Here is a 27073-nt window from a genome sequence, read left to right on the forward strand (position 1 = left end):
ACTGCAGGGTGGTCTTCCCGGTCAGGATTACAGACTGGCAGCCGGCGGTGCAGAAGATAGTCTATGTGGACAGCTTTACCCCGGATGCCTGCATACTTAGATGTGCCTGTTTTATTCATCAACCATGTGAGTTGCTAAATGTTGTACCTTCATTAAATGGAACCATATTGCTACACTTAGAGGCGCCTCTCTTCTCTTTGATACCCTGTAGCTCCTGCTGGATTTTGCTTCTAATACCCTTATAGAAGCAGCTATTTGTGGATGAACATTTTATGGTTATATAACCTATCGCAATGCTATAATCTTTTTATATGGACTATAAACTGAAAGACTTATGAATAAATGGTTGTGGAACGGATCATCTGAGTTTCCATTATTTCTTATGGGGAAATTCGCTTTGATATAAGAGTGCTTTGGATTACAAGCATGTTTCCGGAACAAATTATGCTCGCAATCCAAGGTTTTACTGTAGTTATAATAATAACAATCAAATAATCAGTATTAATTTAATAAAGTTATTCTTACCCAATTTTTTTACTCTAAGCGCCCATTCACACCAGCTGATCTGTGGTAATTGAGGGTGAATGCAATGTGCAGTAAGGCACATTAAATGCGTTGGTGCACTGTGGTGACATTCATTGAATAGCATCTTCATGCAGCTGCAGTGTACCACAACTCAACACACAGGGGTTCATTTACTAAAGACAAATACACTCTGCAAGTTCAGTTGCTCCAGAGGTTGGTAAATGAGGGGAAGCTCTGCTGACTTCTATTATTCAATCATGTGCAAGTAAAAATGCTTTTTTTTTTTTCCTTGCATGTTTTGGGTATTCTTTGCAAAGGGAAGCACCATGTTGAGGTATACATGTGAATGGAAGGTGTTTGGATCGCCATCCACAATGGAATAAAATATTACACGTCCATTCTTGTGCATTCAAAATGGATACGCAGTGCATGTTAGGCCTTATTAATTTGGGGCGTACTACACCGTACCCCTGAGTGAGGGCTGTGATTTGCCCACATGGGGACACACAGGTGTTTTCTGCATCTCCACACACTCCCATTCATGTCGATTGGGATGCAGCGGCTGCATAGTCACTATGGAACCGTGGTTCCCAGCTGTCCCTGATTTCAAGGGACTGTCCCAGATTTGGAGCAAAGTCCCTCTGTCCTCCTCATTTGTCCCGTATTGTTTTCTGATCTATATAGTTGAATATAAAATACACTTTTGATCTATCTATCAAAAAGTGTTTCCCAAAGCTAAACCTTTTCAACCAGTTTCTAAATTGCTGCATTTGTAAATTTCAAAACCCAATATAAAGTAATAGTAGTGGTAAAAAAAGCACTTTTAATAATTTAAAATGTAACCTCTTGCCAAACGCCCACCGTAGTATAACTGCGGCAGGGCGGCTCGGCTGCGCAAAATCACGTAGTACTACGTTATTTTGTGCACAAGGTCTCGGCGGCGCACACGCCGCCGGATCCGTGCTTCCGCTGTGTTTAGACCTAGCGGGAGGCGGGCCACGATCGTCAGAGAAACTGACAGAAGACCCACCTGCTTATGTAAACAAAGCAAGCGAGTCTTCTGTCAGACAGGCAGGGAGAGATTAGAAGTTTCAGCTAAGCTGAAACCCCGATCTGTCTGTGCCTGTCACAGAACCATCCCCCCCACAGTGAGTAAGCATATTTAGGCATACATTAACCACTTGCTGACTGCCTAACGCTGATCTACGTCGGCAGTCAGCCCCTCACAGGCAAAGTGACGTAGGGCTACGTCACTAGCTTGTGAGGGTCTAGGGAGCGAGCGCGCGCCCCCAGAGGCGCGCTCCCGCTCCCGCGTGGTCACGGACCCCCCCGCGCGTGTGACCAGCGGACCCGATGTCCGCCGGTCACTCAGCGATCGGCGGGGGAGAGGGAGAATGTCAGGCAGCTTGTGTAAACAAGCCACCTGTCATTCTCCTCGCTGTAAAGACACTGATAAAACGGATCTAGTATGTAGATCCGTTGATCAGTGTCCTTACAGCTCAAGCCACAGCCAATCACAGTAGAAAGCACGCCCCTAGGGATACACACAGCCCCTCCCTCCCAAATAAAGTTAACCCCTTCACAACCAGTGTATTTTTACAGTAACAGTGCATATGTATAGCACTGATTACTGTAGAAATGTCACTGGTAACCCCAAAAGTGTCACAAATGTCAGTCAAGGGTCCGATCTGTCCGCCCCAATGTCGCGGTACCGCAAAAAAAAATCGCAGATCGCCGCCATTACGCGTTAAAAAAAAAAACAACAAAAATGACAAAAATCTTTCCCTTTGTTAGTAAACGCGATAACTTTTGCGCAAACCAATCAAAATACGCTTTTTGCGATTTTTTTTACCAAACATATGTAGCATAAAACAAATTGGCCGAAAATTTTTAAAAATTTTGATTTTTACTTTTTTTTTGGGGGGAATTTCATATAAAAAAATGTGAAAAATATGGTTATTTTTGCAAAATTGACGCTCTTTTTTTGTTTATAGCGCGTGATCAAAAAATCGCACAGGTGATCAAATACCACCAAAAGAAAGCTCTGTTTGTGGGAAAAAAAGGATGTCAAATTCGTTTAGGTACAGCGTCGCCACGACCGCGCAATTGTCCGTTAAAGTCACGCAGTGCCGAATCGCAAAATACCCCCTGGTCAGGAAGGGGGTAAAATCTTCCGGGGCTTAAGTGGTTAAAGCGGAGTTCCGGCCTCAAAAAAATGTTTTCAATAAAAATACCCCCGGGACAGTCAGGGCTAGTGCATTTCAGCAATGATAGCCTCTGAACTGTCCCCGGGTTCACTTACCTTTTAGAAGAAATACTTACCTTGAAAATGTCTTTTTCAGCGCTGCCATATCAGGTGAGGGCAGCTGAAGCCAGCGTGTCCTCTTCGGTGACGTCGGAGTCCCAGAATGCCCTGCACCGGCCCTGCTCGTCACTTCCAGTGCAGGCGCGTCATCCCTGCACAACTTCTGGGCATGCCTAGAAGCTGTTTAGCAGGGAAGCGCATTGACTCCTGGGAGGGATGACTTTCAGCTCCCAGGAGTCAATGCAAGCAGGAAGTGACGGCGCGGGCCGCGGCCGCAGAGGGAGGAAGTGGAAGGAAGGTGAGTATACTTTCTTCAAAAACAAGGTAAGTAAAGCAAAAAAAAAAATTGTGATTATCCACTTCTTTTTCAGGTTACTTAGAGCAAGCGGATGTCAAATTTTCGTTTTGAGGCTGGAACTCCACTTTAACCCCTTTGATCACCCCCAGTATTAACCCCTTCCCTGCCAGTGTCATTTATACAGTAAAAGTGCACATTTATAGCGCTGATTACTTTAATAATGTCACTTTTTTTTTTTTGTCTTGTTCTGCTTTTGGTTTTATGGTTTGTTTTGGGGTAAATGAGGAATAAAATAGGTGAAGGCATCATCAGGTTTTTTTTTTTGGGATAATAAGATGTGACTACAATGTTCTCATTATTATGGAATTATATTGTTGTCAATATATGTTTGTTTATCAATGATGCCTTTAATAAAAAAGATTAAAATTGAAAAAAAAAAATAATGTCACTGGTCCCCAAAAAGTGTCAAAAATGTCAGTTAGGGGTCCGATCTGTCCGCCGCAATGTCGCAGTCCCGCTAAAAAACGCTGATCCCCGCCATTACTAATGAAAACAAAAAAAGAAATAAAAATTCCAAAAATCTATCCCGTAGTTTGTAAACGCTAGAACTTTTGCGCAAACCAATTAAAATACGCTTTTTGGGATTTTTTTTACCAAAAATATGTAGCATAATACAAATTGGCCTAAACTGATAAAAAGATTTGATTTTTTATTTTTTTTTTTTTATTGGGAATGTTTTATAGCAGAAAGTAAAAAATATGGCGTTCTTTTTTTTTTTTTTTTAAATTGTCGCTCTTTTTTTGTTTATAGCACAAAATCTAAAAACCGCAGAGGTGATCAAATACCACCAAAAGAAAGCTCTATTTGTGGGGAAAATAAGGACATCAATTGTATTTGGGTACAGCCTCGCATGACCATGCAATTATTTGTTAAAATAAAAGTAAATAAAAGAATCACAAAAAATGGCCTGGTCATTAAGGGGGTAAAACCTTCCGGAGCTGAAGTGGTTAAGCACTAATAATTTTTTTTTTTTTATAGGTCTCTCTTAAGGGGGAGTGGCGGGGGGGGGGTGTCCTATGCCTAGGTGACTTAGGTGTCCCTTGTTACCATCTCAAAAAGTTTGGAGGAATGATGGAACCATATTGTCAGCTACATATACTGCCACTAACAAGGGACAGGCAGCTATCCTCCTCTATACATGTAGATTGTGCTCTGTTGGATCATGAACAATGCCTGACACTGCAAATGGTTCCTCCAGTCAGATACAGGCGGCAGATAATCGCCTTTATAAACTGTCTCCAGAAAACTCTGGAAACATTTCCTCACCCCGGAACGAATTAGCTGGATTAAAATCTCCTGGGGAAAGCATTGTGCGTTGCGCTTAGTGTGAAGCCTGTCAGGAGGAGAGGGGCGGGGCTGTGGTGAAGGGGAGGGGGAGGTAAGTAGGACAAAGGTAAAGGGGACAGAGGGGAGGGGCGGGGCGAGGACAGTGCACAGCACAGGACGTGTGTGCAGGTAGGAGGGGAGCTGTCAGGGTCTCATATGATGGGGAGAGGGGGTCTGCCGGAAGAATTAGGGTGCCGCACACCTGTTTTATGAGTGTCAGCTGTACAAATAGAAGACAGGGAGCTGCACATTGATGGGTCTGCACCTCAGGCTGCTGCACACAGGACACCTATTCTTACCAAGTGATCAGATATTGTCCTGTAGCTGTGACCATGCAATAACTGTTTCCAGGGATTGCAGTGCAGAGCTGTAGGTCTGATTTATATTGTACATATTCCATATCTGAGGGACTGCTGTGGAGGATCACTGTAGTAGTTGGTGCTACTACAGGGACAGCAGCAGTGAACACAGGGGGGCGCTAGCTAGGCACTACCATCTGTCACAGGTTGCCTTGTGTGTGTGTGTATATATATATATATATATATATATGTGTGTGTGTGTGTGTGTGTGTGTGTGTGTGTGTGTGTGTGTGTGTGTGTATATGTATATATATATATATATATATATATATATATATATATATATATATATATACATATACATTATAGTATTTATATAGCGCCGACCGTTTATGCAGCGCTTTACAACTTGAGGAGATATATATATATTCTCTGGAAAAAAATAAATAAATAAAATCAATAATTAAAAAAAAAAAAATAATAATAAAAAAAAAATAAAAACAATTATATATACACACACACACATATATATACACATTATAGTATTTATATAGCGCAGACAGTTTACGCAGCGCTTTACAACTTGAGGATATATATATATATATATATATGTGTGTGTGTGTGTATATAATTGTTTTTATTTTTTTTTTTATTATTATTTTTTTTTTTAATTATTGATTTTATTTATTTATTTTTTTCCAGTGAATAAAGAAGTTCTCTAATGGATGAGGGGGAGAGGTTGGGGGATGAGGTGGAGAGGTAGGGGGATGATGTCACTATCTCAGACTCATCCAATCAGAGAAAAATATACAAGGCGTTCTATGAATGGCAGACTTTGTTGCAGATTTCTACCTTTTTGTTATTCTGAAGAAATCCCTGTGTGTTCCTCCATGTCCATGTGGGAAAGTGTATCTAATTGGAGTGATTTTATAATTATCAATCAGCTGTGCTGCAGGGCTCTAATGAAGAAATCTGCTGGGCCTGCATCCCTTTAGACATGTTCCTATTGGGAGTATCCCACCGAAAAATAATTTTTGTTGCAGGGGATGCCAGAAATCTGACTTGTATCTTAGGCAGACTTCTGGGAAAATCAGTGAGCCAATCACACAAGCAGGACATTTTTTTTTTTTTTGGGGGGGGGGGGGGGTTCTGTACATATCTGTGTACAGAAGACCTCCAGGTAGCCATATTGCATTTTCAGAAAATTACATTGGCTGCAGATATAAGAGGAGATTTAATTTTTAATACCATTCAATTACAATATGATTTGTGTCGCAATTCTATACGCTATATTGTTTTTTCTTTATTTGCTATTTTTTATCCCCACAAGAGTGGAGTTACCCTTTAATTGAAGAAGCTGAGGTTAGAAGCTAAAAACTATGAGACTTCATGAGACTAGTTTTACGGTATCACACTATCGAGCCTTTTCCTTTGCCCTGTATATTCTACTGCTGAGTGGCCAGCCTTTAGCCACTAAGTTTGTATATACCACCATCCCCATTGGAGAGGACCTATAGATCCTGTTTTTCCTCGGTGACACCCGGGACCCCCAGGGACGGCCTCCAATATCCCACTGACCCATCAAGAAGTTAGGAGCGAAGGGAAGGAGTTCCATCCACACCTTAATACCCGCCCTATACCCCTGTGTGGGGTGGGTACATCTGGTTTGTAGGTTATTTACTAGTGGGTTTCGCCTGCACCTCGCCAGTTGCCCACCACGGGGCCACCTGCAATCCTTTTTGCATCCATTCACCGATCCTTCTTCATTCATTCACCGATTTTTCCTGGATCTTTCTTTTGTACTTGGGACTATTTCTGATCACTAATACTGGCTGTTAGGACTTTATTAATTTTTAGCCAGTCACCATATTATTGTCTTTTTGCACATTATTGCACTTTATTCACGGATTTGTCATTATTTCTGGCTAATAGGACTATATATATATATATATATATATATATATACATTTATTTTTTTTTTTTTTCAGACAGTTATTATATATCATTCATCGTTTTGCACTAGACATATGCCGGTTTTCGGTAATTCGATATATCGCGGTATTGCATAGCCACGGTATTGTTATTGTGGCATTTTTAAAATACCGAGTTTCTCTGCTCCTGGGTCTGACTTGTGAATTGATACATTTCAGTGAGCTGGATGACTCATTCACTCACACAGCTATGCCTTTCAGCATTAAGTCTCCTAACTATAAACAAAAATGATTACATTGTATCTTTTCCTTCCCTCTGCCAGGGAGAAAGGAAGTTTAACCTCTTAAAGACTGGACCTTTTTCTGACACTTGTTGCTTGCAAGTTAAAATCAGTTGTTTTTTTTTGCTAGAAAAGTACTTAGAACCCCCAAACATTTTATATATTTTTTTAGCAGAGACCCTACAGAAAAAAATGGCGATTGTTGTAATATTTTATGTCACACTGTATTTGCGCAGCAGTCTTTCAAACGCAATTAATAGACTTTAATGAATAATAAAAAAAAGTAAGTTATCCCAATTTTTTTTTTGTTACACAGAGAATCGTGATCTTTATTCCAAGCTAAAAAATCGTGATTCTCATTTTGGCCAGAATCGTGCAGCTCTAATAAATATATATATATATATATATATATATATATATATATACACACACACACACACGCATAGCAGCCCACATTACATTATTATATAGCCATCAAGCAGTGTCTGGCCTACCTGGTGATGACTGGTCCTGGCGCTCTGATCCGATGGCCTGGTCTTTAAAGGGGCAAATCCTTGCGATCCAGAAGTGGTTAAACCTGCAGGAGGAGCTGTGTTTTTATCTATTAATGACTTTACTATTGCTTTAGGCCTGGTTCACATGTATGCGGGTTGGTGGTTCACATGTATGCGGGTTGGGGGCCCACATTTGCACAGGCATAGCAGCCCATTGATGTGAATGGGCTTGAGCTGCTATGCCTGCGTTTTCAGCTGAAAAAAGGTGCATGCAGAATTTAAAAAAATGCAGTGGCCATGAAATCCATCCTTCTTTTGCACCATGCGACTTACCTGCTGTTGCTGCACACGCAAACTGTTTTTAAATGCCGTGCCCACGTATACAAAAAATGCAGAAAGCTTGCCAGAGCAGGAACTGCAGGTTAGTCGCATGGTGCAAAAGCAGGATGGATTTCAAGGCCACTGAATTTTAAAAAAATGCTGCATGCACCTTCTTTCTGCGGAAAATGAGGGCATAGCAGCCCGTTCAAATCAATGGGCTGCTATGCCTGTGCAAATGTGGGCCGCCAACCCGCATACATGTGAACCGCCAACCCGCATACATGTGAACCACCAACCCGCATACATGTGAACCACCAACCCGCATACATGTGAACCGCCAACCCGCATACATGTGAACCAGGCCTAAAGCAATAGTAAAGTAATTTATAAACAACACCTCCTTCAGGTTTAACCACTTCTTGACCACAAGGTTTTGCCCTCTTAATGACCAGGCCATTGGATCGGAGCCGAGCGCCAGGACCAGTTATCACCAGTTAGGCCAGACACTGCTTGATGACCTATTTTAGGCCTGGTTCACAGAGTCTGTACTGACTGACTATATAATAATGTGCAAAAGTGAACCAAAGCCCCTAAATTCAGCAATGAAATTCAAGTGAGGTAGAAATTTAATAATTTAAATTTAATAATAGAATACCGTGATAATACCGTATACCGTGGCAAAACCTTAATCAATTAATCGCAGCATGAAAATCTGATACCGTCACAAGCCTATTTTGCACAATATTTTATTTATTGCAATTTTTCTGTACTTTTTCTCAGTACAATTGTTTTTTATTTCCTGCACATGATCTAGCACTATTGGTCACTTGGCACTTTATATTGTTCAATCGTTTCATATATACCACTTGATTGCACCTTTTTATCACCGGGATATAATATCTATTTTATATATGTTGATCTTATCAATTTATTCCTGTTTTTACATGTTGGTTTTATTTATTTAATTGTGCATATTGACACTTGCACAGACACTTTTATTCATATCCACATATATTACGTTGTGATTTATACCACAGTGTTCCAGATAGGCAGCGCCAATTACCCATATTTCTAAACTCTTTTATACAGTCATTCGATTGTAGCTTAGGGTAGGCTGCAGCCTAATTACCTTTGATATATACCCGTTAGATATCCATAGCGCAGAACTTACTCCCTTCTATCCAAAATATGTCTTCACAGTATGCCAAGAATTCACCCGTGACTGAGATGTGAAATTAGGCTGCTTACCAGACCTATATGGTCACCCAACCTAATGGAGAGACCATATATCGCTTAGAAGCAGGACAAATGAACAGGATGCCATGAAAACACTCCTCAGGATATATCCGGCAACAGACCCAAAAAGAGTTGTACAGACATCCCCAGTATGGAGCCAATCCTCAGGAAGTGCCGGCTAAAGCTCATATAGACCACATAATCAGGGAAAAAGGAGAAATCCACATAGCGTGATACTGCTTATATTAACCACTTAAGCCCCGGAGGATTTGGCTGCTAAACGACCAGGGGCTATTTTGCGATTCGGCACTGCGTGGCTTTAACGGACAATTGCGCGGTCGTGCGACGCTGTACCTAAACGAATTTGGCGTCCTTTTTTTCCCACAAACAGAGCTTTCTTTTGGTGGTATTTGATCACCTGTGCGATTTTTTTTTTTTTTTTTTTTTTTTTTTTTTTTTTTTTTTTGATCACGCGCTATAAACAAAAAAAGAGCGTCAATTTTGCAAAAATAGCAATATTTCCCCCTTTTTTTATATGAAATTCCCCCCAAAAAAATGTAAAAATCAAAATTTTTTAACATTTTCGGCCAATTTGTTTTATGCTACCTATGTTTGGTAAAAAAAATCGCAAAAAGCGTATTTTGATTGGTTGGCGCAAAAGTTATTGCGTTTACTGACTAAGGGAAAGATTTTTGTCATTTTTGTTGTTTTTTTTTTTAACGCGTAATGGCGGCGATCTGCGATTTTTTTTTTTTTTTTTTTTTTTTTTTTTTTTTTTTTTTTTTTTTTTTTTTTTTTTGCGGTACTGCGACATTGGGGCGGACAGATCGGACCCTTGACTGACATTTTTGACACTTTTGGGGTTACCAGTGACATTTCTACAGTAATCAGTGCTATATATATGCACTGTTACTGTAAAAATACACTGGTAGTGAAGGGGTTAACTATATTTGAGAGGGAGGTGCTGTGTGTGTCCCTAGGGGCGTGATTCTAACTGTGATTGGCTGTGGCTTCAGCTGTATGCAGAGTGATCAACGGATCTACATAGTAGATCCATATGATCAGCTCTCATACAGAGGGGAGAATGACAGGCAGCTTGTTTACACAAGCTGCCTGACTTTCTCCCTCTCCCCCGCCGATCGCAGAGTGGCCGGCGGACATCGGGTCCGCCGGTCACACGCGCAGGGGGGTCCGTGACCATGCGGCGGCGCGCGCTCGCTCCCTAGACCCTCACAAGCTAGTGACGTAGCCCTACGTCACTTTGCCTGTGAGGGGCTGACCGCCGACGTAGATCGGCGTGCGGCGGTCGGCAAGTGGTTAAAAACCTTTTATTTAAAAATGCACTTACATGGACAATGTAACAAATGAGCATATCACAAGAGCCGATGACTAGGAACAAAGCCGTGGCTTCCCGCATTCACACATAGAATCTGTGGCTGGCTGTGGGGGCGTGGTGACGTCACGTCTGGAGCCGCCCTACGTGTTTCGTCACAGGTTGACGTCGCCCGTGCAATCCAATTCCAGTGCGGACCAAAAAAAGGGTTCTGTGCCATTTTGGTGCGAATGTGATGTGATTTCAGCCATACAGTTTGTATGGCTGAATTTGTATCACACAGACATCGCATGTGATCTGCATAGCAATGCAAATCTCTTGCAAAGTCTGTGATCGCACAAGTGTGAACCCAGCCTAGAACCCCTCAAACGAACAACCTCTACTATGCAGAATCTGCTTGCTCAGCGGAGGCTCTATTCGCTGATCCCACTGAGCAGGCGGATGACCAGTCCATGTCCACTGTGCTATGCAGAGCACACACAGACACAGTCCTGCTCTCCTCTATGGGGGAATTGGATGGAAACAGCCCACCTGTCTGTTTCCATCCAATCTGCTGGATGGATGGAATATAGGGTCACCATCCATCTGTTTTTGGTGGACAGGATGAGATTGAATGGTGGCTGGTGTCAGTGGACATCCGCCCCTCCATAGAACGACAATACAAGGTCGGATGATGTCACAATCTCCACCTTGTCCAATCAGAGTTATCAGAATGGCACCTGTGCAAAGTGAGCAACCTTCTGTCCTCAGTAAGCAGCAAGGTAGCCACTTGGCATGAAATACAGAACCTAGCGGCAATCATTGGAGTAGCAGTGCCAACTACAGTGATTCCACAGCCATGGCACATACAAGCTGGATCAATGTAACTATGTAAAAAATTGCCATGCCTGGATTTTTAGCTTTAAATGTTGCCCAACTGCAAAAAAGAAAAGAGTTGGATCTGTTATTCAAAGGGGAGTGCCATGTTTCTATTGGTGAGTTCAGAAAACTAGAAGACATTCTAGGGGCAAAGACCTCCTCCAAAACCAGTGACTGTTCCTTCATGTTGTGCACTGATGATAAATATGTTGTCATTGTGGTGCGGTGTCCACTTACAATACGTGACCTAAACTGTAAGTATACTCTAACAGTGAACTCCTATATACACTTTTCTGGTCTGGAAGTATGGCCAATGCTCTTTTTGGCTATACTTCCCTTGGGGATCACAGGAGTGCACTTAGCTCTGCACTCCTGTGACCCGTATTCAGCCGACAACAGGCTAAAGCCCGCTGTCCACTGATGTCATAGAGCTGGTCCAAATTCTGGAGAGATGCTAACTTTGTCGGGATCCACCCAGATGATTAACTGGCAGCTGGCTCAGCCTCTCAGCAGACCGCTAAAAGCCCAAGCTAGCAGGTTCCGCCCCTCCACAGCCTGGTGCTAAAGCGAGCGCTGGAGGGGCAGAGCAGAGAGGTGGTGACTGTCAACATATCTCTACTCACTGAAGACCGAGAATTGAGCGATCAGTGGTATTTGATCACCCAGTTCTCGATCTTCGAGGTGGCAGGGGCTCAGATGCTGCATCCACCTAGGTGAGTACATGTGTTTCTCTTTGTTTTTTTTTTTTTTTTTTTAGATCCCGCACTTCTCTTTTAAATCTATAAGGCCCCGTTCACACTGGGGCGATCCGACTTCCCGGGGCGACCTCCGAGGTCGCTCCTATTAGAACGGGTCCGCAGCTTCCCTATGGAAGGCGACCTGAGGCGACCAGGTCGCCTCACAGGTCGCCCCAGTGTGAACGGGGACTAAATGAAAGGCTTTTGTTGTAACTGCCTGACAAATGCAAATAAATACCTTTTCATACTGCCAGAAATCCAGTGAGTTGATAACTTCCTGTTTTCTGCCTCTGCTGTCATCAGTTAGCATTCTTTCCAATTTTCTCTGAGGACTACAAATACCTCCCTCCTATGATATGGAGATGAGGAGAGGAAAGGAGAAGTGTTCTGTAGTTTCAACATACTTTCCTGTTTTAGGGTGACAATGCTGCTCTTCGCAGATGCAGTACAATGCGGGTTGTCACCCCAGGATAGGAAGTGTTTTGAAGGTAGGTGAAATTAAAGGAAAAAAATCCTGAAAATAAGAAAACTAATGTAGCCACCTCCTCCTAAGGACTAATGAGCTGCAGTTTCTGCAATTTCTATAATTGGGTTTAGATATGTTTTAAATCAAATAGAAATTTGGCTGTCAGAGGAGACAGATTGGGTGGTATATGTAGTGCGAGTGTCTAGAACAAGACAAATTCATATACAGTATTTCAGCTGTCTGTGTCACTGATTAAACTCCTCATTGTGTGTTGTACTCTGCTCCTCTGTTATCAGTTATGGTTACTCTGATCTTCTTTCAGTCCTCCAGGTTACTATATGCTCTCTGCCTCCTCCAGGCTACTATATGCTCTCTGCCTCCTCCATGCTACTATATGCTTTCTGCCTCCTCCAGGTTACTATATGCTTTCTGCCTCCTCCAGGCTACTATATGCTTTCTGCCTCCTCCAGGCTACTATATGCTCTCTGCCCCCTTCCAGGCTACTATATGCTCTCTGCCCCCTTCCAGGTTACTATATGCTCTCTGCCTCCTCCAGTTTACTATATGCTTTCTGCCCCCTCCAGATTACTATATGCCCTCTGCCCCCTCCAGGCTACTATATGCTCTCTGTCTCCTCTTGGGTTACTATATGCTCTCTGCCCCCTCCAGGCTACTATATGCCCTCTGCCTCCTCCAGGTTACTATATGCTTTCTGCCCCCTCCAGGTTACTATATGCCCTCTGCCCCCTCCAGGCTACTATATGCTCTCTGTCTCCTCTTGGGTTACTATATGCTCGTCTCTGCCTCCTCCAGGTTACTATATGCTCTCTGCCTCCTCCAGGTTACTATATGCTCTCTGTCTCCTCCGGGTTACTATATGCTCTCTGCCCCCTCCAGGCTACTATATGCTCTCTGCCCCCTTCCAGGTTACTATATGCTCTCTGCCCCCTTCCAGGTTACTATATGCTCTCTGCCTCCTCCAGTTTACTATATGCTCTCTGCCCCCTCCAGGCTACTATATGCTCTCTGCCCCCTCCAGGCTACTATATGCCCTCTGCCTCCTCCAGGTTACTATATGCTTTCTGCCACCTCCAGGTTACTATATGCCCTCTGCCCCCTCCAGGCTACTATATGCTCTCTGTCTCCTCTTGGGTTACTATATGCTCGTCTCTGCCTCCTCTAGGTTACTATATGCTCTCTGTCTCCTCCAGGTTTCCAGATTTCTGTTGACAGACAATTGCCATGGCTCGCTTGCTGACTAAGTCATGTCTGTGGAAAGGGGCATCACCAACTGCCACAACATCCGTCCTGCTCCGGGGGTACAGTGCAGGTAGCAGTGACTCTGAGTATCTGCACAAAAGCATTGTCCCCACTATGCACTTTCAGAAAAGTCTGCCTAGGTATGTATATGGACAATCGCTGAGCATGTATCAGTGTTTTAGCACTAAAGCTTGTTTCTATGGTGTACATGTGCCGTTGTCAGTCCTAGTTTTGGTGTTTGCATTGTGCAGTGGATCTAAAATGCTTAATCATGAGCATTTGGAAGGCATGTTGTTTTTCAAAAGCTTTACACTAATTATCTTTTAGAGCTTATTCACACTGGGGGGGGGGGGGATAAAATAGGTGATTGAGCTGCAGTTTTACTGTCCCATTCAAGATGCAAAGGCAGCCAAATGGGGTTATACACAGGCCATGGCAAAAATGTTACCCCCTGTCACGTTTGTCAGGTTGTACTGCCACTGACGGTACCAATTCAAGTGAATGGGGCTTTCCCGCAATTGAGTTCAGTGCATGTGGTGGCAATGCAGTGATGTGGGCTTTTCAGGATTAAAACAAGTGATGAGGAGGTGACATATGCCCCCCCGGGTACCTATTAACTGTCCTATGAATATCTATCCACCTTGGTTTACTTTCCAGAAGAACGACAAGGGCTAAGTGTGAACAAGCCCTTAAAGGGGAAATCTAAAATAAAAAACTGTCCTAGGTAGAATGCACCTTTAACTAGTTGCACTATAAAATAAACTTACCTGCCTGTTCACAATCTTCTTTGAAATGTACACTGATCTGCACATGCAATTAATTGCTGCACAGTTATATTGTGCAATTCTGGTCAAAGATCCGGCACCCAACCCACAGGTGCATCTCAATAAATTAGAATATCATCAAAAAGTTAAGTTATTTCAGTAGTTCAAAAAGTGAAACTCATATATTTTATATAGATGCGTTACACACAGTGATAAATTTCAAGCATTTGTTTCTTTTAATTTTGATGAATATAGCTTACAGCTAGTGAAAACCCAAAATTCAGTATCTCAGAAAATTTGAATATTACATAAGACCATTACAAAAAAAAAAAAAAATGAATACAGAAATGTTGGCTCACTGAAAAGTATGTCCATGTACAGTATGGTATGCACTCAATACTTGGTTGGGGCTCATTTTGCATGAATTTCTGCATCAGTGCGGCGTGGCATGGAGGCGATCAGCCTGTGGCACTACTGAGGTGGTATGAAAGCTTAAGTTGCTTTGATAGTGGCCTTCAGCTCATCTGCATTGTTGGGTCTGGTGTCTTTCATCTTCCTCTTCACAATACCCCACAGACTCTCTATGGGGTTTGGGTCAGACGAGTTTGCTGGCCAATCAAAAAGAGTGATACCATAATCATTAAACCAGATATTGGTACTTTCGGCAGTGTGGGCAGGTGCCAAGTCCTGCTGGAAAATGAAATCAGACTCCCCTCAAAGCTGGTCATCAGAGGGAAGCATGAAGTGCTCTAGAATTTCCTGGTAGAGGGCTGTGCTGACTTTGGACTTGATAAAACACATTGGACCAACACCAGCAGATGACATGGCTCCTCAAATCATCACTGACTGTGGAAAATTTACACTGGACCTCATGCAACTTGGATTCTGTGCCTCTCCACTCTTCCTCCAGACTCTGGGACCTTTATTTCAAATTAAATGCAACATTTTTCACAGTATGTGATGACGTCACAGAGCCGGTCCAGACTCTGGAAAGATTCCGACCATATAGTCTGGATCCGCCCAGAAGCTTGGACTTGAAGCTGGCTCGTCCTCTCAGCAAGGCGCTGGGAGCCTAAGCCAGCTGCTCCCACCCCCTGCTTTGAGTGCTGGAGGGGCAGAGCTGAGAGTCAATGGTTCTCTGAAGACTGAGAACTGAGTGGTCAGCGTTTTTTGATTGCTTATTTCTCAGTCGTAGAAGCCGCGAGGGGCAGATGCAGCATTGGATCGCTGCTAGGTGAGCATACTTATTTAAGGCCTCCTTCACATAGGTGACTATGTGCATACAGTGGATTCCAGCGGCAAGAATCTGTAGGTCACAGGTGTATATAAACAGCTTCAGGCCACTCCGCCTGTACAAGAATGCTGTTCGCATGTATCCACACAACCAGTGGTTACTTTTGGTTAGGGACAGGTATTTAATCCTGGACATATCGGTCTGCATTCAGGCTTGCTCATTTGTCCCGAACAGCTGGTCATAACTGGGTGTGCAGATACAGACCAACAGTGATGTCATTGCCTTGTACAGGCTCAGCAGCCACAGCTGTTCACATACACCTCTTATCATAGCTGCGAGAACCCACCTAAGTCCTAAAACAGTGGAAACAATAGAAAATTTTACCATTGTAAAAATGACTTACACTATTTGTTCTATAGTTATTTATGTATTTAATAATCCTATAATCAATCTTACTTTCTTTGTTATTGGGATTAGCCTATATTTTTCTTATAAAGCTTCTTTAATAATTTTTATTTATATCTTTCAGACTGCCAATACCCAAACTTGAAGACACTGTGAAAAGATACTTGAATGCACAACGGCCTCTTTTAGACGATGAGCAGCTTAGGTATGAGGAAATATTAGTCATCCTCTAAACCACCTTACCAGAATACTAAATCCTATGTTCCCTTTGACACTAAAGCCCCGTACACACGTACCGATCGTCGGCCGAACGATCGGCCGTCTTTCGTCCAGGGCTGTCATGTCTGTTTAAAACTGCAAAAAGACTGCACACGAATTTTGTCGGCCAACAACAGCCGACTGCAGAAGTGATGTCATGTGATGGTTAACTTTCCTTGTCTTTTTTTCTTTTCTGAGCATGCCCAGTCTTGCAAATCGGCTGTCTGTTGGCCGAAATCTGTACTGACTGGCGAACAATCGGCCGTTCTGGTGTCGGCCTACAAAAATTTTAATGCTTGCACGACAGATTCTGTTCGGCCGAAAGTGCGCTGTCGGAAGCATCATACTAACAAGCCTACAATCGGTCGATCGGTCGTCGGCCGAATCTTTAGGGCCGACAATCGGTACGTGTGTACGGGCCTTTACTGTGCAATCCTTTACAGTCCCGTCGGACTATCGCCTTCAATGTGCCTTCGGTTTCCAGTCACACCTGCTGTGTGTCCACAGTCTCTGTTGAGCCCCTCCAATAAGTTTGTAGTCTGAGATTCTTCTGTCATATGCAGGCCTTTGGGAGCTTTCAGGTGCAACATTTCAGACCCCCCTATACCTCATAGGTTGACAACCAGTGCACGAAATGGCAACATAAATCTGATGCAGCCCAGTACCATATTGGGCCACACAGTATTTTGACCTTCGGTTAGTGACCTGTCTTCTGTAAGTGGGGGCAATTTATTGTAAAAGTATAGTTACCTTTTTAAGTTGTTGCTGATACCGAATATGGTTTTTAAGTGGACACTTCTATATCCACCTGGGAATTATGGTTCATGGTTTTTATTTTCAGGACGACGAAACAACTGGCACTGCACTTTCAAAACGGGGTGGGTAAGCAGCTGCATGAGGAACTGGTGCAACAGGACAAGCAGAACAAACATACCAGTTACATCTCAGGTAGGTGTTTATGAAAAAAGGTATTTTATCATTTCTTCTGGGGTAAGGAAGAATGCTCACACTTGAAGCTTAAAAGATAAGTTCACCTATGGGAACATGTTGCATCCTTTTTAAGGGTGTAACATGTTCCTGCTCCTGCAGGGGCTCAGCGATCCAAGCCCTCTGTGCGACAGCAGTACGGGGAGAAGTTCTCTGTACCAGCTGTCACTACTTGAAAAGAGCATGGCCCTGCAGGGCTACATCCACACAACCGCATTATTCATTCACAGAGTTCTGTGAATTAATGAACTACAATACCATCCTTTTGTGGCTGTCTGCTTGCAGCATTTATTGAACTACCATGTCGCTGTTGAGCACACTGGTATTTTTTTTTTTCCCCTTTTAAGGTGAACTTATCCTCTAAAGTAGACCTTCAGGAGTCCATAGAGGGACAGAAAATGTTTAAAAACCCGGCAGATCCACATTTGGTGCGTGTGTTTTTTTCCTATTGATATGGGCTTAGAAGTAATAACATCAATGCTGACAAAGACATGCACCAATGTTGTACCTATTAGGGGGAGAGTAACTAAAACTGTTGCAGATGGAATCTGGTGAGGCTGATGGTAACCAATCATCTTCTATGTTTTATTGTCAAAGCTTGATTGAAAAAGCTGAAGTTAGAAGCCAATTGGTTACTATGCACAGCTGCACCAGTTTTAACCACTTAAGCCCGGAAGATTTTACCCCCTTCCTGACCAGGGCCTATTTTGCGATTCGGCACTGCGTGACTTTAACGGACAATTGCGCGGTCGTGCGACGCTGTACCTAAACTAATTTGACCTCTTTTTTTTTTTTCCACAAACAGAGCTTTCTTTTGGTGGTATTTGATCACCTGTGCGATTTTTACTTTTTGCGCTATAAACAAAAAAAGAGCGTCAATTTTGCAAAAATAACAATATTTTTCAAATTTTTTTTATATGAAATTCCCCCCCCCCCCCCCAAAAAAAAAGTAAAAATCATTTTAACATTTTGGGCCAATTTTTTTTTTTTTTTTTTTTTTTACCATATGTTTGGTAAAAAAAAAATCGCAAAAAGCGTATTTTGATTGGTTTGCGCAAAAGTTATTGCGTTTACTAACAAAGGGAAAGATTTTTGTCTTTTTTTTTTTTTTTTTAACGCGTAATGGCGGTGATCTGCGATTTTTTTTTTTTTTTTTTTTTTTTTTTTTTTTTTTTTTTTTTGCGGGACTGCGACATTGCGGCGGACTGATCGGACCCTTGACTGACATTTTTGACACTTTTGGGGTTACCAGTGACATTACTACAGTAATCAGTGCTATAAATATGCACTGTTACTGTAAAATGACACTGGCAGTGAAGGGGTTAACTTTTTTTTGAGAGGGAGGGGCTATGTGTGTCCCTAGGGGCGTGATTCTAACTGTGATTGGCTGTGGCTTGTGGTGTAGGAACAGTGATCAACGGTCCTACATAGTAGAACCGTATGATCACTGTTCATACACAGGGGAGAATGACAGGTGGCTTGTTTACATTAGCCGCCTTCCTTTCTCCCGCTCTAACGGACGATCGCGAGTGACCGGCGGACATCGGGTCCGCCAGGCACACGCTCGGGGGGGGGGGTCCGTGACCGCGCGGGAGCTTGCCTCCGGCGGCGTGCGGGAGCTCCCTAGACCCTCACAGGCTAGTGACGTAGCCCTACGTCGCTTTGCCTGTGAGGGGCTGACTGCCGGCGTAAATAGTTGTGCGGCCGTCGGCAAGTGGTTAATAAATCTCCCCCCGGAGTCACAGAAATAGATAAGACAAGGTCTCTGCAATATATAGTATCATACACAGAAAGATTGCATCACATAGACAAGCCTTTTTCAACCAGGGTGCCTTGGCAAAATGCCTAAAAATTGCCCAAAAATGTATACAAGCCAGCAGGTGGATCAAGCCTTCCTTTTAGTTACTCAAAGCCACGGGTTTTTATTTTGCACCATTTCAACCTTCCAGCCACCGGCACCCTAACAACCAGTGATGTCATCAGTGTTGATAAGAAGGGTGTTGATCACCTGCACAGCATCCTTGTTTGATCCTCCCCTGCCCCTCTCCATCAACACTGGGGTCACATTTGCTGATTAACCTCCCTGGCGGTATGATTCTTTCGGATTTTAGGTGCTGAAAGCGGTACCATTATTTTGCATGTAATTCTTGAGAATGAGCAGCCCAAACCAACTATTTACCTATTTATTTATTTTTTACTGTGCGTTCTTCTTTATAACATCTTGGGTATGATAAAGTTTGAAACACAAAATCATAAATTATAATATAATAAAAAACATATATATATATATATATATATATATACACACATACATACACATACATACTTTAACTTATTTATAAAGTACAGTAAAACTGCAGGAAAGGGCACTGGGGGGCAATGTAATCTGAATTTATTTTATTTTGAATGGTATCAGTGTGTTTGATGTGTTTTACATTTGAATTTGCCGCCGGTTCCACCCCCCTGCGAACGTCACGTCTCAGGAGACGGAAGCCGGGGCACGGAGAGGATCGGGAGGAAGATCCGCCGCCGCATACCGCCCGCATACATCGCTGGAACTCTGTGACAAGGTAAGTAACCTCTTTTACAGGATCCAGCGATGCTTCTGGCGGTACCCCGAGTGTGGCTCAGGGTTACCGCTTTTGGCTCTGAAATTTAACCCAGAGCCACGCTCGGGAATACCGCTAAGAAGGTTAATGGAGAGAAACTGAGGGAGAGGAGAAACACTGGCATACCAGTCGGTACTAGTATGAAAAAGTGTATTTGCTTTGTAGGAATAAATCACCTCTAATGTTGGGTGTCATGTGTGTTGATAGTTTCCTGCATTATGTAACACTATTAGAATATTTTTTTACATTTTAAAGTGGCGTGCCCTAAGACTGTCAATTTTAAAGGATGCCTTGACTGAAAAAGGTTTAGAAACACTCATATACACAATTGACAAGTCGCCAAATTGCTGAAGACAAATGAAAGGAGATTGGTGCTTGCTTTTAGAGAGTACCAAAAATTTTTTAACTTTTTGTAGAAGAAAAGTTTACTTAATATAGTGGAGTTGTCATTGATAAATACCTGGAATGTTTTCCTTTAGAAATACTCAACTTGAAACGTAATAATACTTAATATTTTCTCTTGGTTTGCAGCTCCATGGTTTGACATGTATCTCTGTGGTAGAGACCCAATTGTGCTTAATTCTAATCCCTTCATGTCCTTCACTCCTGATCCAAAGCCAGAATTTAACAACCAGCTTGTCAGAGCCACAAACATGACTGTGTCTGCCATGCGTTTCCTAAAAACTATGAGAGATGGTTACCTGGAGCCAGAAATATTCCACCTCAATCCGGCCAAAAGTGACACACAGAGGTTTAGGAAGCTCATCCGCTTTGTGCCATCCTCTCTGTCCTGGTACGGGGCGTACATGGTGAATGCATACCCGCTAGACATGTCTCAGTATTTCCGCCTGTTTAACTCCACTCGAATACCAAAACTGAACAAGGATGAACTTGTCAGCGATGAAAAGGCAAGACACCTATTGGTCCTCCGAAATGGAAACTTCTATGCATTTGATGTTCTGGATAAAGATGGAAGCATAGTGAAGGCATCAGAAATTAAAGCCCATCTGAACTACATCCTGTCAGACAACACTCCTGCACCAGAATTCCCCTTAGGATATCTAACTAGTGAAGATAGGAACACGTGGGCCATAGTAAGGCAGAAGCTGATAGACAATGGCAACCAAGAGACTCTACATAAAGTAGATTCAGCTGTGTTCTGTCTGTGTCTGGATGACTTTCCTGTTAAAGATCGCATTCACTTATCACATAATATGCTGCATGGTTCTGCTTCAAATCGCTGGTTTGACAAGTCATTCAGCATCATCATGACGAAGGATGGGACAGCGGCAATCAATTTTGAGCATTCATGGGGAGATGGAGTTGCTGTTCTAAGGTTTCAAAATGAGGTTTTCAAGGACAGCACAGAGCAGCCAGCTGTATCTCCTGAGAGCACTCCCGCTGCTGTGGACTCCGTTAATGCCGTACACAAACTTGCATTTCATCTGGATGACTCTCTAAAAGCTGCAGTAACTGACGCTAAAAAGAAGTTTGATGCTCTGGTGGGTTCGCTGACCATTTCCACCATGGAGTTCAAAAGAGGAGGGAAGGAGTTCCTAAAAACTCAGAAGCTCAGTCCTGATGCCATATCTCAGCTCTCGTTCCAGATGGCTTTTCTCAGGCAATATGGACAGACAACTGCCACTTATGAGTCATGCAGCACCGCAGCCTTCAAACATGGCCGAACAGAGACCATCCGACCAGCTAGCCTTTATACCAAGAAGTGCTCAGAGGCTTTTGTGAAGAATCTCTCCAAGCATAACGCAGCTGAGCTCAGGGAAATGCTCAATGAATGCTCCAAGTATCATGGGCAGCTGACTAAGGAGGCAGCAATGGGTAAGTCTAGCAATACTGGACCTCATTTATTAAAACCTCTGAAACCATAACCTAGTATGCATTTTTAGCCATTGTATTCATAGGAGAGGTCTTTAGGACTTGGTTTATATGCTATAGCTCATAATTTCGCCAAGCAATGTTGAGCTAGAGAAAAGATCTAATGCCAATGGACTAAAAATGCACAATAATTAGAGTTCAGTTCAGAGTTTAGATTAACAATTCCTAATATATTCTGCAGTGACTAAAACACTGAGAGTAAAAACAATTTATTATTTTGGGCTGGTGGGGTGTTTTTTTTTTTTTGTTTTTTTTTTTTTTTTATATGACTTCAAGCTCAATAAATGTTAATGCGACCATGGCTGTATGCATTACGTAGGGTCAGCATCTACTTTCTGGATCGGGAACCCGGCGCACTGTACAAATCATGGTGCCTGTGCATATCTTGGTTATGTTTACAAATGTCTGATCAGTTCCCTGCTGCTCTTCTCTAACCTTGTGACTTGCTAGTGTTGGCATTGACAGTCTCAGCTTTTGTTTTTCTAACACAACCTTAGCAGTTCCCCCCCCCCCCCCTTTAGTGTAATGCACAGAAGGTGTTTCAAAGCTGTTAGCTTTAGAGTCTTTATAATATTTGAGAAGTAATAATCTCACATTAAAAGCAGATTACATTACAAAAATGGCTTGTTTTAAAGGTATTTTACTGCTTGTTAAGAATATATGTAAATAAATGAACCAATTCAATACCGAGCACCAGGGCTTTTTTTCAGCGGGAACGCGGGGGAACGCAGTTCCGGAACCTCCAGTCTGAATGTATGCAATGGCAAAGGGATGCTGGGGTCAGTGGGGTGAGCTGAAGGGCCTATTAATGCTGGCTGCTGCGGGATCTATTGTTGCTGAGGTGAATCTATTGTTGCTGGAGGGCATTTTGTTATTGGTTGAGGCTTTTGTTGCAGTGGAGGATTTATTGTTGCAAGGGGGAACTATTGTTGCTAGAGGGTTATTGTTGTAGGGGGGGGTCTATTGTTGCAGGGGAGGATTTATTGGAGGGGGGGGGCGATTGTTGCAGGGGAAGATTTATTGTTGCTGGGGGGCTACTGTTGCTGATTGCAGGGGATCTATTTTACTGTTTTTATTGTTGCTGCGGGGCTATTGTTGTTGGGGGTCTATTGTTGCTGATTGCAGGGGATTCATTTTACTGCTTTTCTAGTTATCATTAACAAATTCCATACAAATTACCTAGAACCACAACATGATACTTGGTTCTGTATTCTCTAAAAGGGGGGGGGGGGGGCAGATGGGTAGAGGTTGGAATCAAAGGACAGCGCTCAAAGGTTGGTAGGGGGTGGAGACAAGGGGTGACTCAGAAGAGGGGAGTACCTGCACCTATTCTTGGAGAAAAAAAGCCCTGCCGAGCACACTTACCCCCTCTTCCTGCCCAGGCCAGCTTTCAGCACTGTCACACTTTGAATGACAACTGCGCGGTCATGCAACACATTTTTTTCATCAATTGTTTTTTTTCCACACAAATAGAGCTTTCTTTTGGTGGTATTTAATTACCACAGTTTTTTTTTTTTTTTTTTTTTTTTGCTAAATAAATGAAAAAATGTCCCAATTTAAAAAAAAAAAATCAAACATGTTTTTCTTTGTTTCTGTTGTAAAATATTTGCAACAAAATACTCCTTATTCATTAGGCCAAAATGTATTTTACTACATTTCTTTTTGAAAATAACCTAAAGCACTGTATATTATTTAGTCTGTAGGAAAGTTATAGAGTCCACAAACTATGGTATATATCTGAAAAATAATCAATCCTGATGTACTGGCGGCCTATCTAATTTCTTGAGGCCTGAAAATGCCAGGACAGTACAAATATCCCCCAAATGCCCCTTTTCTGGAAAGTAGACAGTCCTAGGTATTTAGAGGCATGGTGAGTGAAGTTGTATTTATTTGTTACACTTTTTTGGAAAATAAAGGAATTAAAAAAAAAATAAAAAAATTTTCACACCATGCAGTACAGCGACATTATATGACTGGTGTGGTGGTGATCAGGGACACTAACTGGTGACAGTATGGAAAACAAAAAAAAATGTAATAAAATATGACTTTTTTTCCATACTGTGACCAGAGTAACAGTGGTATCATAGTAACACTACTACTCTGGGGAGGTAATCAGGATTTTTTTTTTCACTATGAGTCTTTATAACAATGAATTTCACTTCTAAACAACCATTTCTACTGAATAAATTCAATTAATTCAGTGTTTACTATTGTGATTAGACACAGTTAATCACATGATACAGATGGGTTCTGATTGGCCCTGTCTGTACCTTGTGATCACTGTGACCAGTTACAGCAAGCAACACAAACTAGTGCGTACTAGTATGAAATTTATCACTGTGTTCCGTGAAAAAAACCTACCCACACTGCGGTTACATAAAACATCTCGGCTGCAATACGAGTCATCTCCGCTCCTGTCCCTGTGACTTCCCTCATCTCGGCAAGTAAATATAAAAGCAGCTGGCGGCTCAGTTATTTATCTTTTCATACAGCCGCCGCCGCTTTTATATTTACTTGCCGAGATGAGGGAAGTCACAGGGACAGGAGCGGAGATGACTCGTATTGCAGCACAGCTGTTTTAATGTAAACGCCGCATTACACACACTGCCGTGCAACCGGAAGTGACGAGGGTAGGTTTTTCTCACGGGTAGGTAATTCTCACGGAACACCGGTACAATGATCTATTATCCGCTGTGTACAGTGGGCGACAGATGGTGCCTTAGCATAGGAGGATGTCATATGACATCTACCCAGAACAAGACCGCTCCCACCCGACAGTCGTTTGACTATAGGCCGGGCGGGACCTGGTTAAGACCTAAGTGCAGCCCAAGCTTACTGTACGAGTTACAGTGAGCTGGATGTGTCACTTTTGCTGATGCCGCCTCCTCCGTCTCGTTATAAAGTCATTTTTGGTGGCGATAGTGCTGTCCATGGCAGTTTTTAAAGGTACTTTATCTGCATTTACATTACCAAGTGAAAAGAAACTTGAGAGAACATCAAGACTGCCATGTCTAACTCCTGCCTTGAAAAATGCTGACCCCCTGGCTTTAAAGAGTGCCTCCACTTTTGCAGCTAACTTAGGATGACACCTTTGTTCCCACTTAGAGGACTTCATGCATGCAGCCAGTAATCACCGGCACATGCACTCTGAAGGGACGGCATACCCATGCCATCCCTGCAGAGCTGTGGTCTGTGACTTCCGCAAGTGCGGGATTGACGTCATTGCGGGGCAGCCAATCAGATGGGCCAGAGGACACGAACCGGAAGGAAGAAGGGGTGAAGATGGAAGCGCCTTCAGCAGTTACAGTGCTCCGCTGGAAGGCTTTGTTCTAAGGTAAGTATTTCATAATGTGCTAGTATGCCGTGCATACTAACAGATTATGTAATTGTCTTGCATAGTTTGAAAAAAAGATGCGGTTTATAACTGCTTTAAAAAAATCCTACATCACTTTCCCTTCTTATGTAATGTAAAGGAGGAGGCTGGGCAGGTATGTTTACCATAAATAACCCCGTATGAACTGTACTGGAAGATCTCAGTTGGAAACTAGATGTGCACGCTGTCTTTTCTAACAAGGAGTGGGTGGTAATATGTAGGTTAATGCACGTGAAGCGGAACTTCACCCCAAAGTTCCACTCTTTCTCCCTCTACAGTTTTTGTAGCTGCTGACCTTAAATTTTTAACTGAAGAAAAACTGTCCCTCAGTCTGAATATAGTATAAAACACCTGTAATAATTTCCAGAGGAGGGGAGCGGTCCGTGCATTGCCTTGTAGTGTCCCCCTAGCACTCGAGCAAACATTTAGATAAAGAAAAGCTGGCAGCTCGATCTTCCACAATTAATACATTTTATTAATCCAGGGTGGTACAAAATAATACGGGGCTTACGCGTTTCAGCTTGTATCCTTAGTTAGAACAGTTCACTACTGAATCAACTCCTTATTATGTTGATTCAGATTTTAGTGAGGCCAGTCTAGCAGCCAGGCAATACGCATTAATCAGGATTTCTCTCATAACCGGTTTACTATATTACTTCTACTGTGTGTAGGTGATGGCTAAATTCTGGAGTCATCTGCTGATGTTTTTAACTAAACTACTTTGCAGAATGGTAAGAGAGTGCCTCCGATTGTAACACTGGTTTTCTGTATGTCTCCTGTGTCTTCCAGGTCAAGGATTTGATCGCCACCTCTTTGCTTTGCGTTACCTTGCTGCTGGCAAAGGAATGTCCCTTCCAGAGCTCTACCAGGATCCAGCGTATGCACGAATCAACCACAATGTTCTCTCCACAAGCACATTAACAAGCCCAGCGGTGCAGCTAGGAGGCTTTGCTCCAGTGGTCCCTGATGGTTTTGGGGTAGGCTATGGAGTACACGATGACTGGATTGGATGCAATGTGTCCGCCTACCCAACACGTGATGTACAGCAGTTTGTGCAGTGTGTGCACCAGTCCCTGGAGGACATATTCAAAGTACTTGAAGAAAAGCCTGCAAAGAAATAGAGAAAACTAACCACTGTACCTTAAATGATTTTGTTGTGTTTATTTTCACTGCAGTCTAAACTTGCACAGTTTTGGGGCCTGACATCTATTGATTGTAATTATATGCAGGGTGATGCTATAGGGAGACTGTCAAGCTGGATCGGCCAGTTTTCCCTTATACAGTTTACAAGCACAAGTGCCTTCTCTTAGTAGTGACATAATCTGTGAGTGCTTTCCTTCCAGTATGGATTCTAGAAATATGGTATGATGGCTATTTGAGTCCATAGTGAGATCACATTTCCCACTGAAAATCTTACAGCCAAACATTACTGAGCATCTCACTTTTGTTGAGACTAAAACTGGCTATTGCTGTGCACCTGGTCAGATTTTTTTTTTTTTTATCATGGCTGAGGTGTTGGTCCTGTATTTACTATATTAATTGGCCCATTAAACTGTATTTAAACATTTACCTATTTAGTCCCTGCTTGATAAGTTAAAAAAAAACAGGAGTTTTGTGAGCATATAAATTGCTGTGCTGTTATCAGTTATATTGTTCTCAGTTATCCTTGAAGACAACAGAACCATGTCCCTCTTTTAGGAAGGAGAAGATTTGAAAGGAGATGGGGCAGTACAGGTAAAATATAGTGCTCAGGTATCAAAAAAAATACCCAAGTATACAGCTGGAGGTATCTCTACCTCAAACAGTGAGGCCCTGTGCCT

General features: G+C 42.6%; 1 protein-coding gene across 1 annotated transcript; it reads left to right on the top strand.

Annotated features, from left to right (window-relative positions):
- Positions 1-4595: 4595 nt before the first annotated feature.
- Positions 4596-26482, top strand: CPT2 (carnitine palmitoyltransferase 2). The gene is made up of 6 exons (XM_082265545.1): positions 4596-4643; positions 13682-13870; positions 16258-16338; positions 17233-17339; positions 20519-21823; positions 26043-26482. Exons 2-6 carry the CDS (start codon positions 13713-13715, stop codon positions 26372-26374), a joined length of 1983 nt encoding a protein of 660 aa, XP_082121671.1. The 5' UTR covers positions 4596-4643; positions 13682-13712; the 3' UTR covers positions 26375-26482.
- Positions 26483-27073: the final 591 nt, after the last annotated feature.

The sequence above is a fragment of the Pelophylax lessonae genome (assembly GCF_965119305.1).
Source record: "Pelophylax lessonae genome assembly, chromosome: 8".
NCBI lineage: Eukaryota > Metazoa > Chordata > Amphibia > Anura > Ranidae > Pelophylax > Pelophylax lessonae.

Bases quoted from the DNA above. Each gene is read 5' to 3' on its own strand.
- CPT2 (XM_082265545.1), top strand. From the start codon at position 13,713: ATGGCTCGCTTGCTGACTAAGTCATGTCTGTGGAAAGGGGCATCACCA. The intron at 16,339-17,232 runs GTATGAGGAAAT...TTTTATTTTCAG, and splicing joins TTAGACGATGAGCAGCTTAG to GACGACGAAACAACTGGCAC. The intron at 21,824-26,042 runs GTAAGTCTAGCA...TGTGTCTTCCAG, and splicing joins GACTAAGGAGGCAGCAATGG to GTCAAGGATTTGATCGCCAC.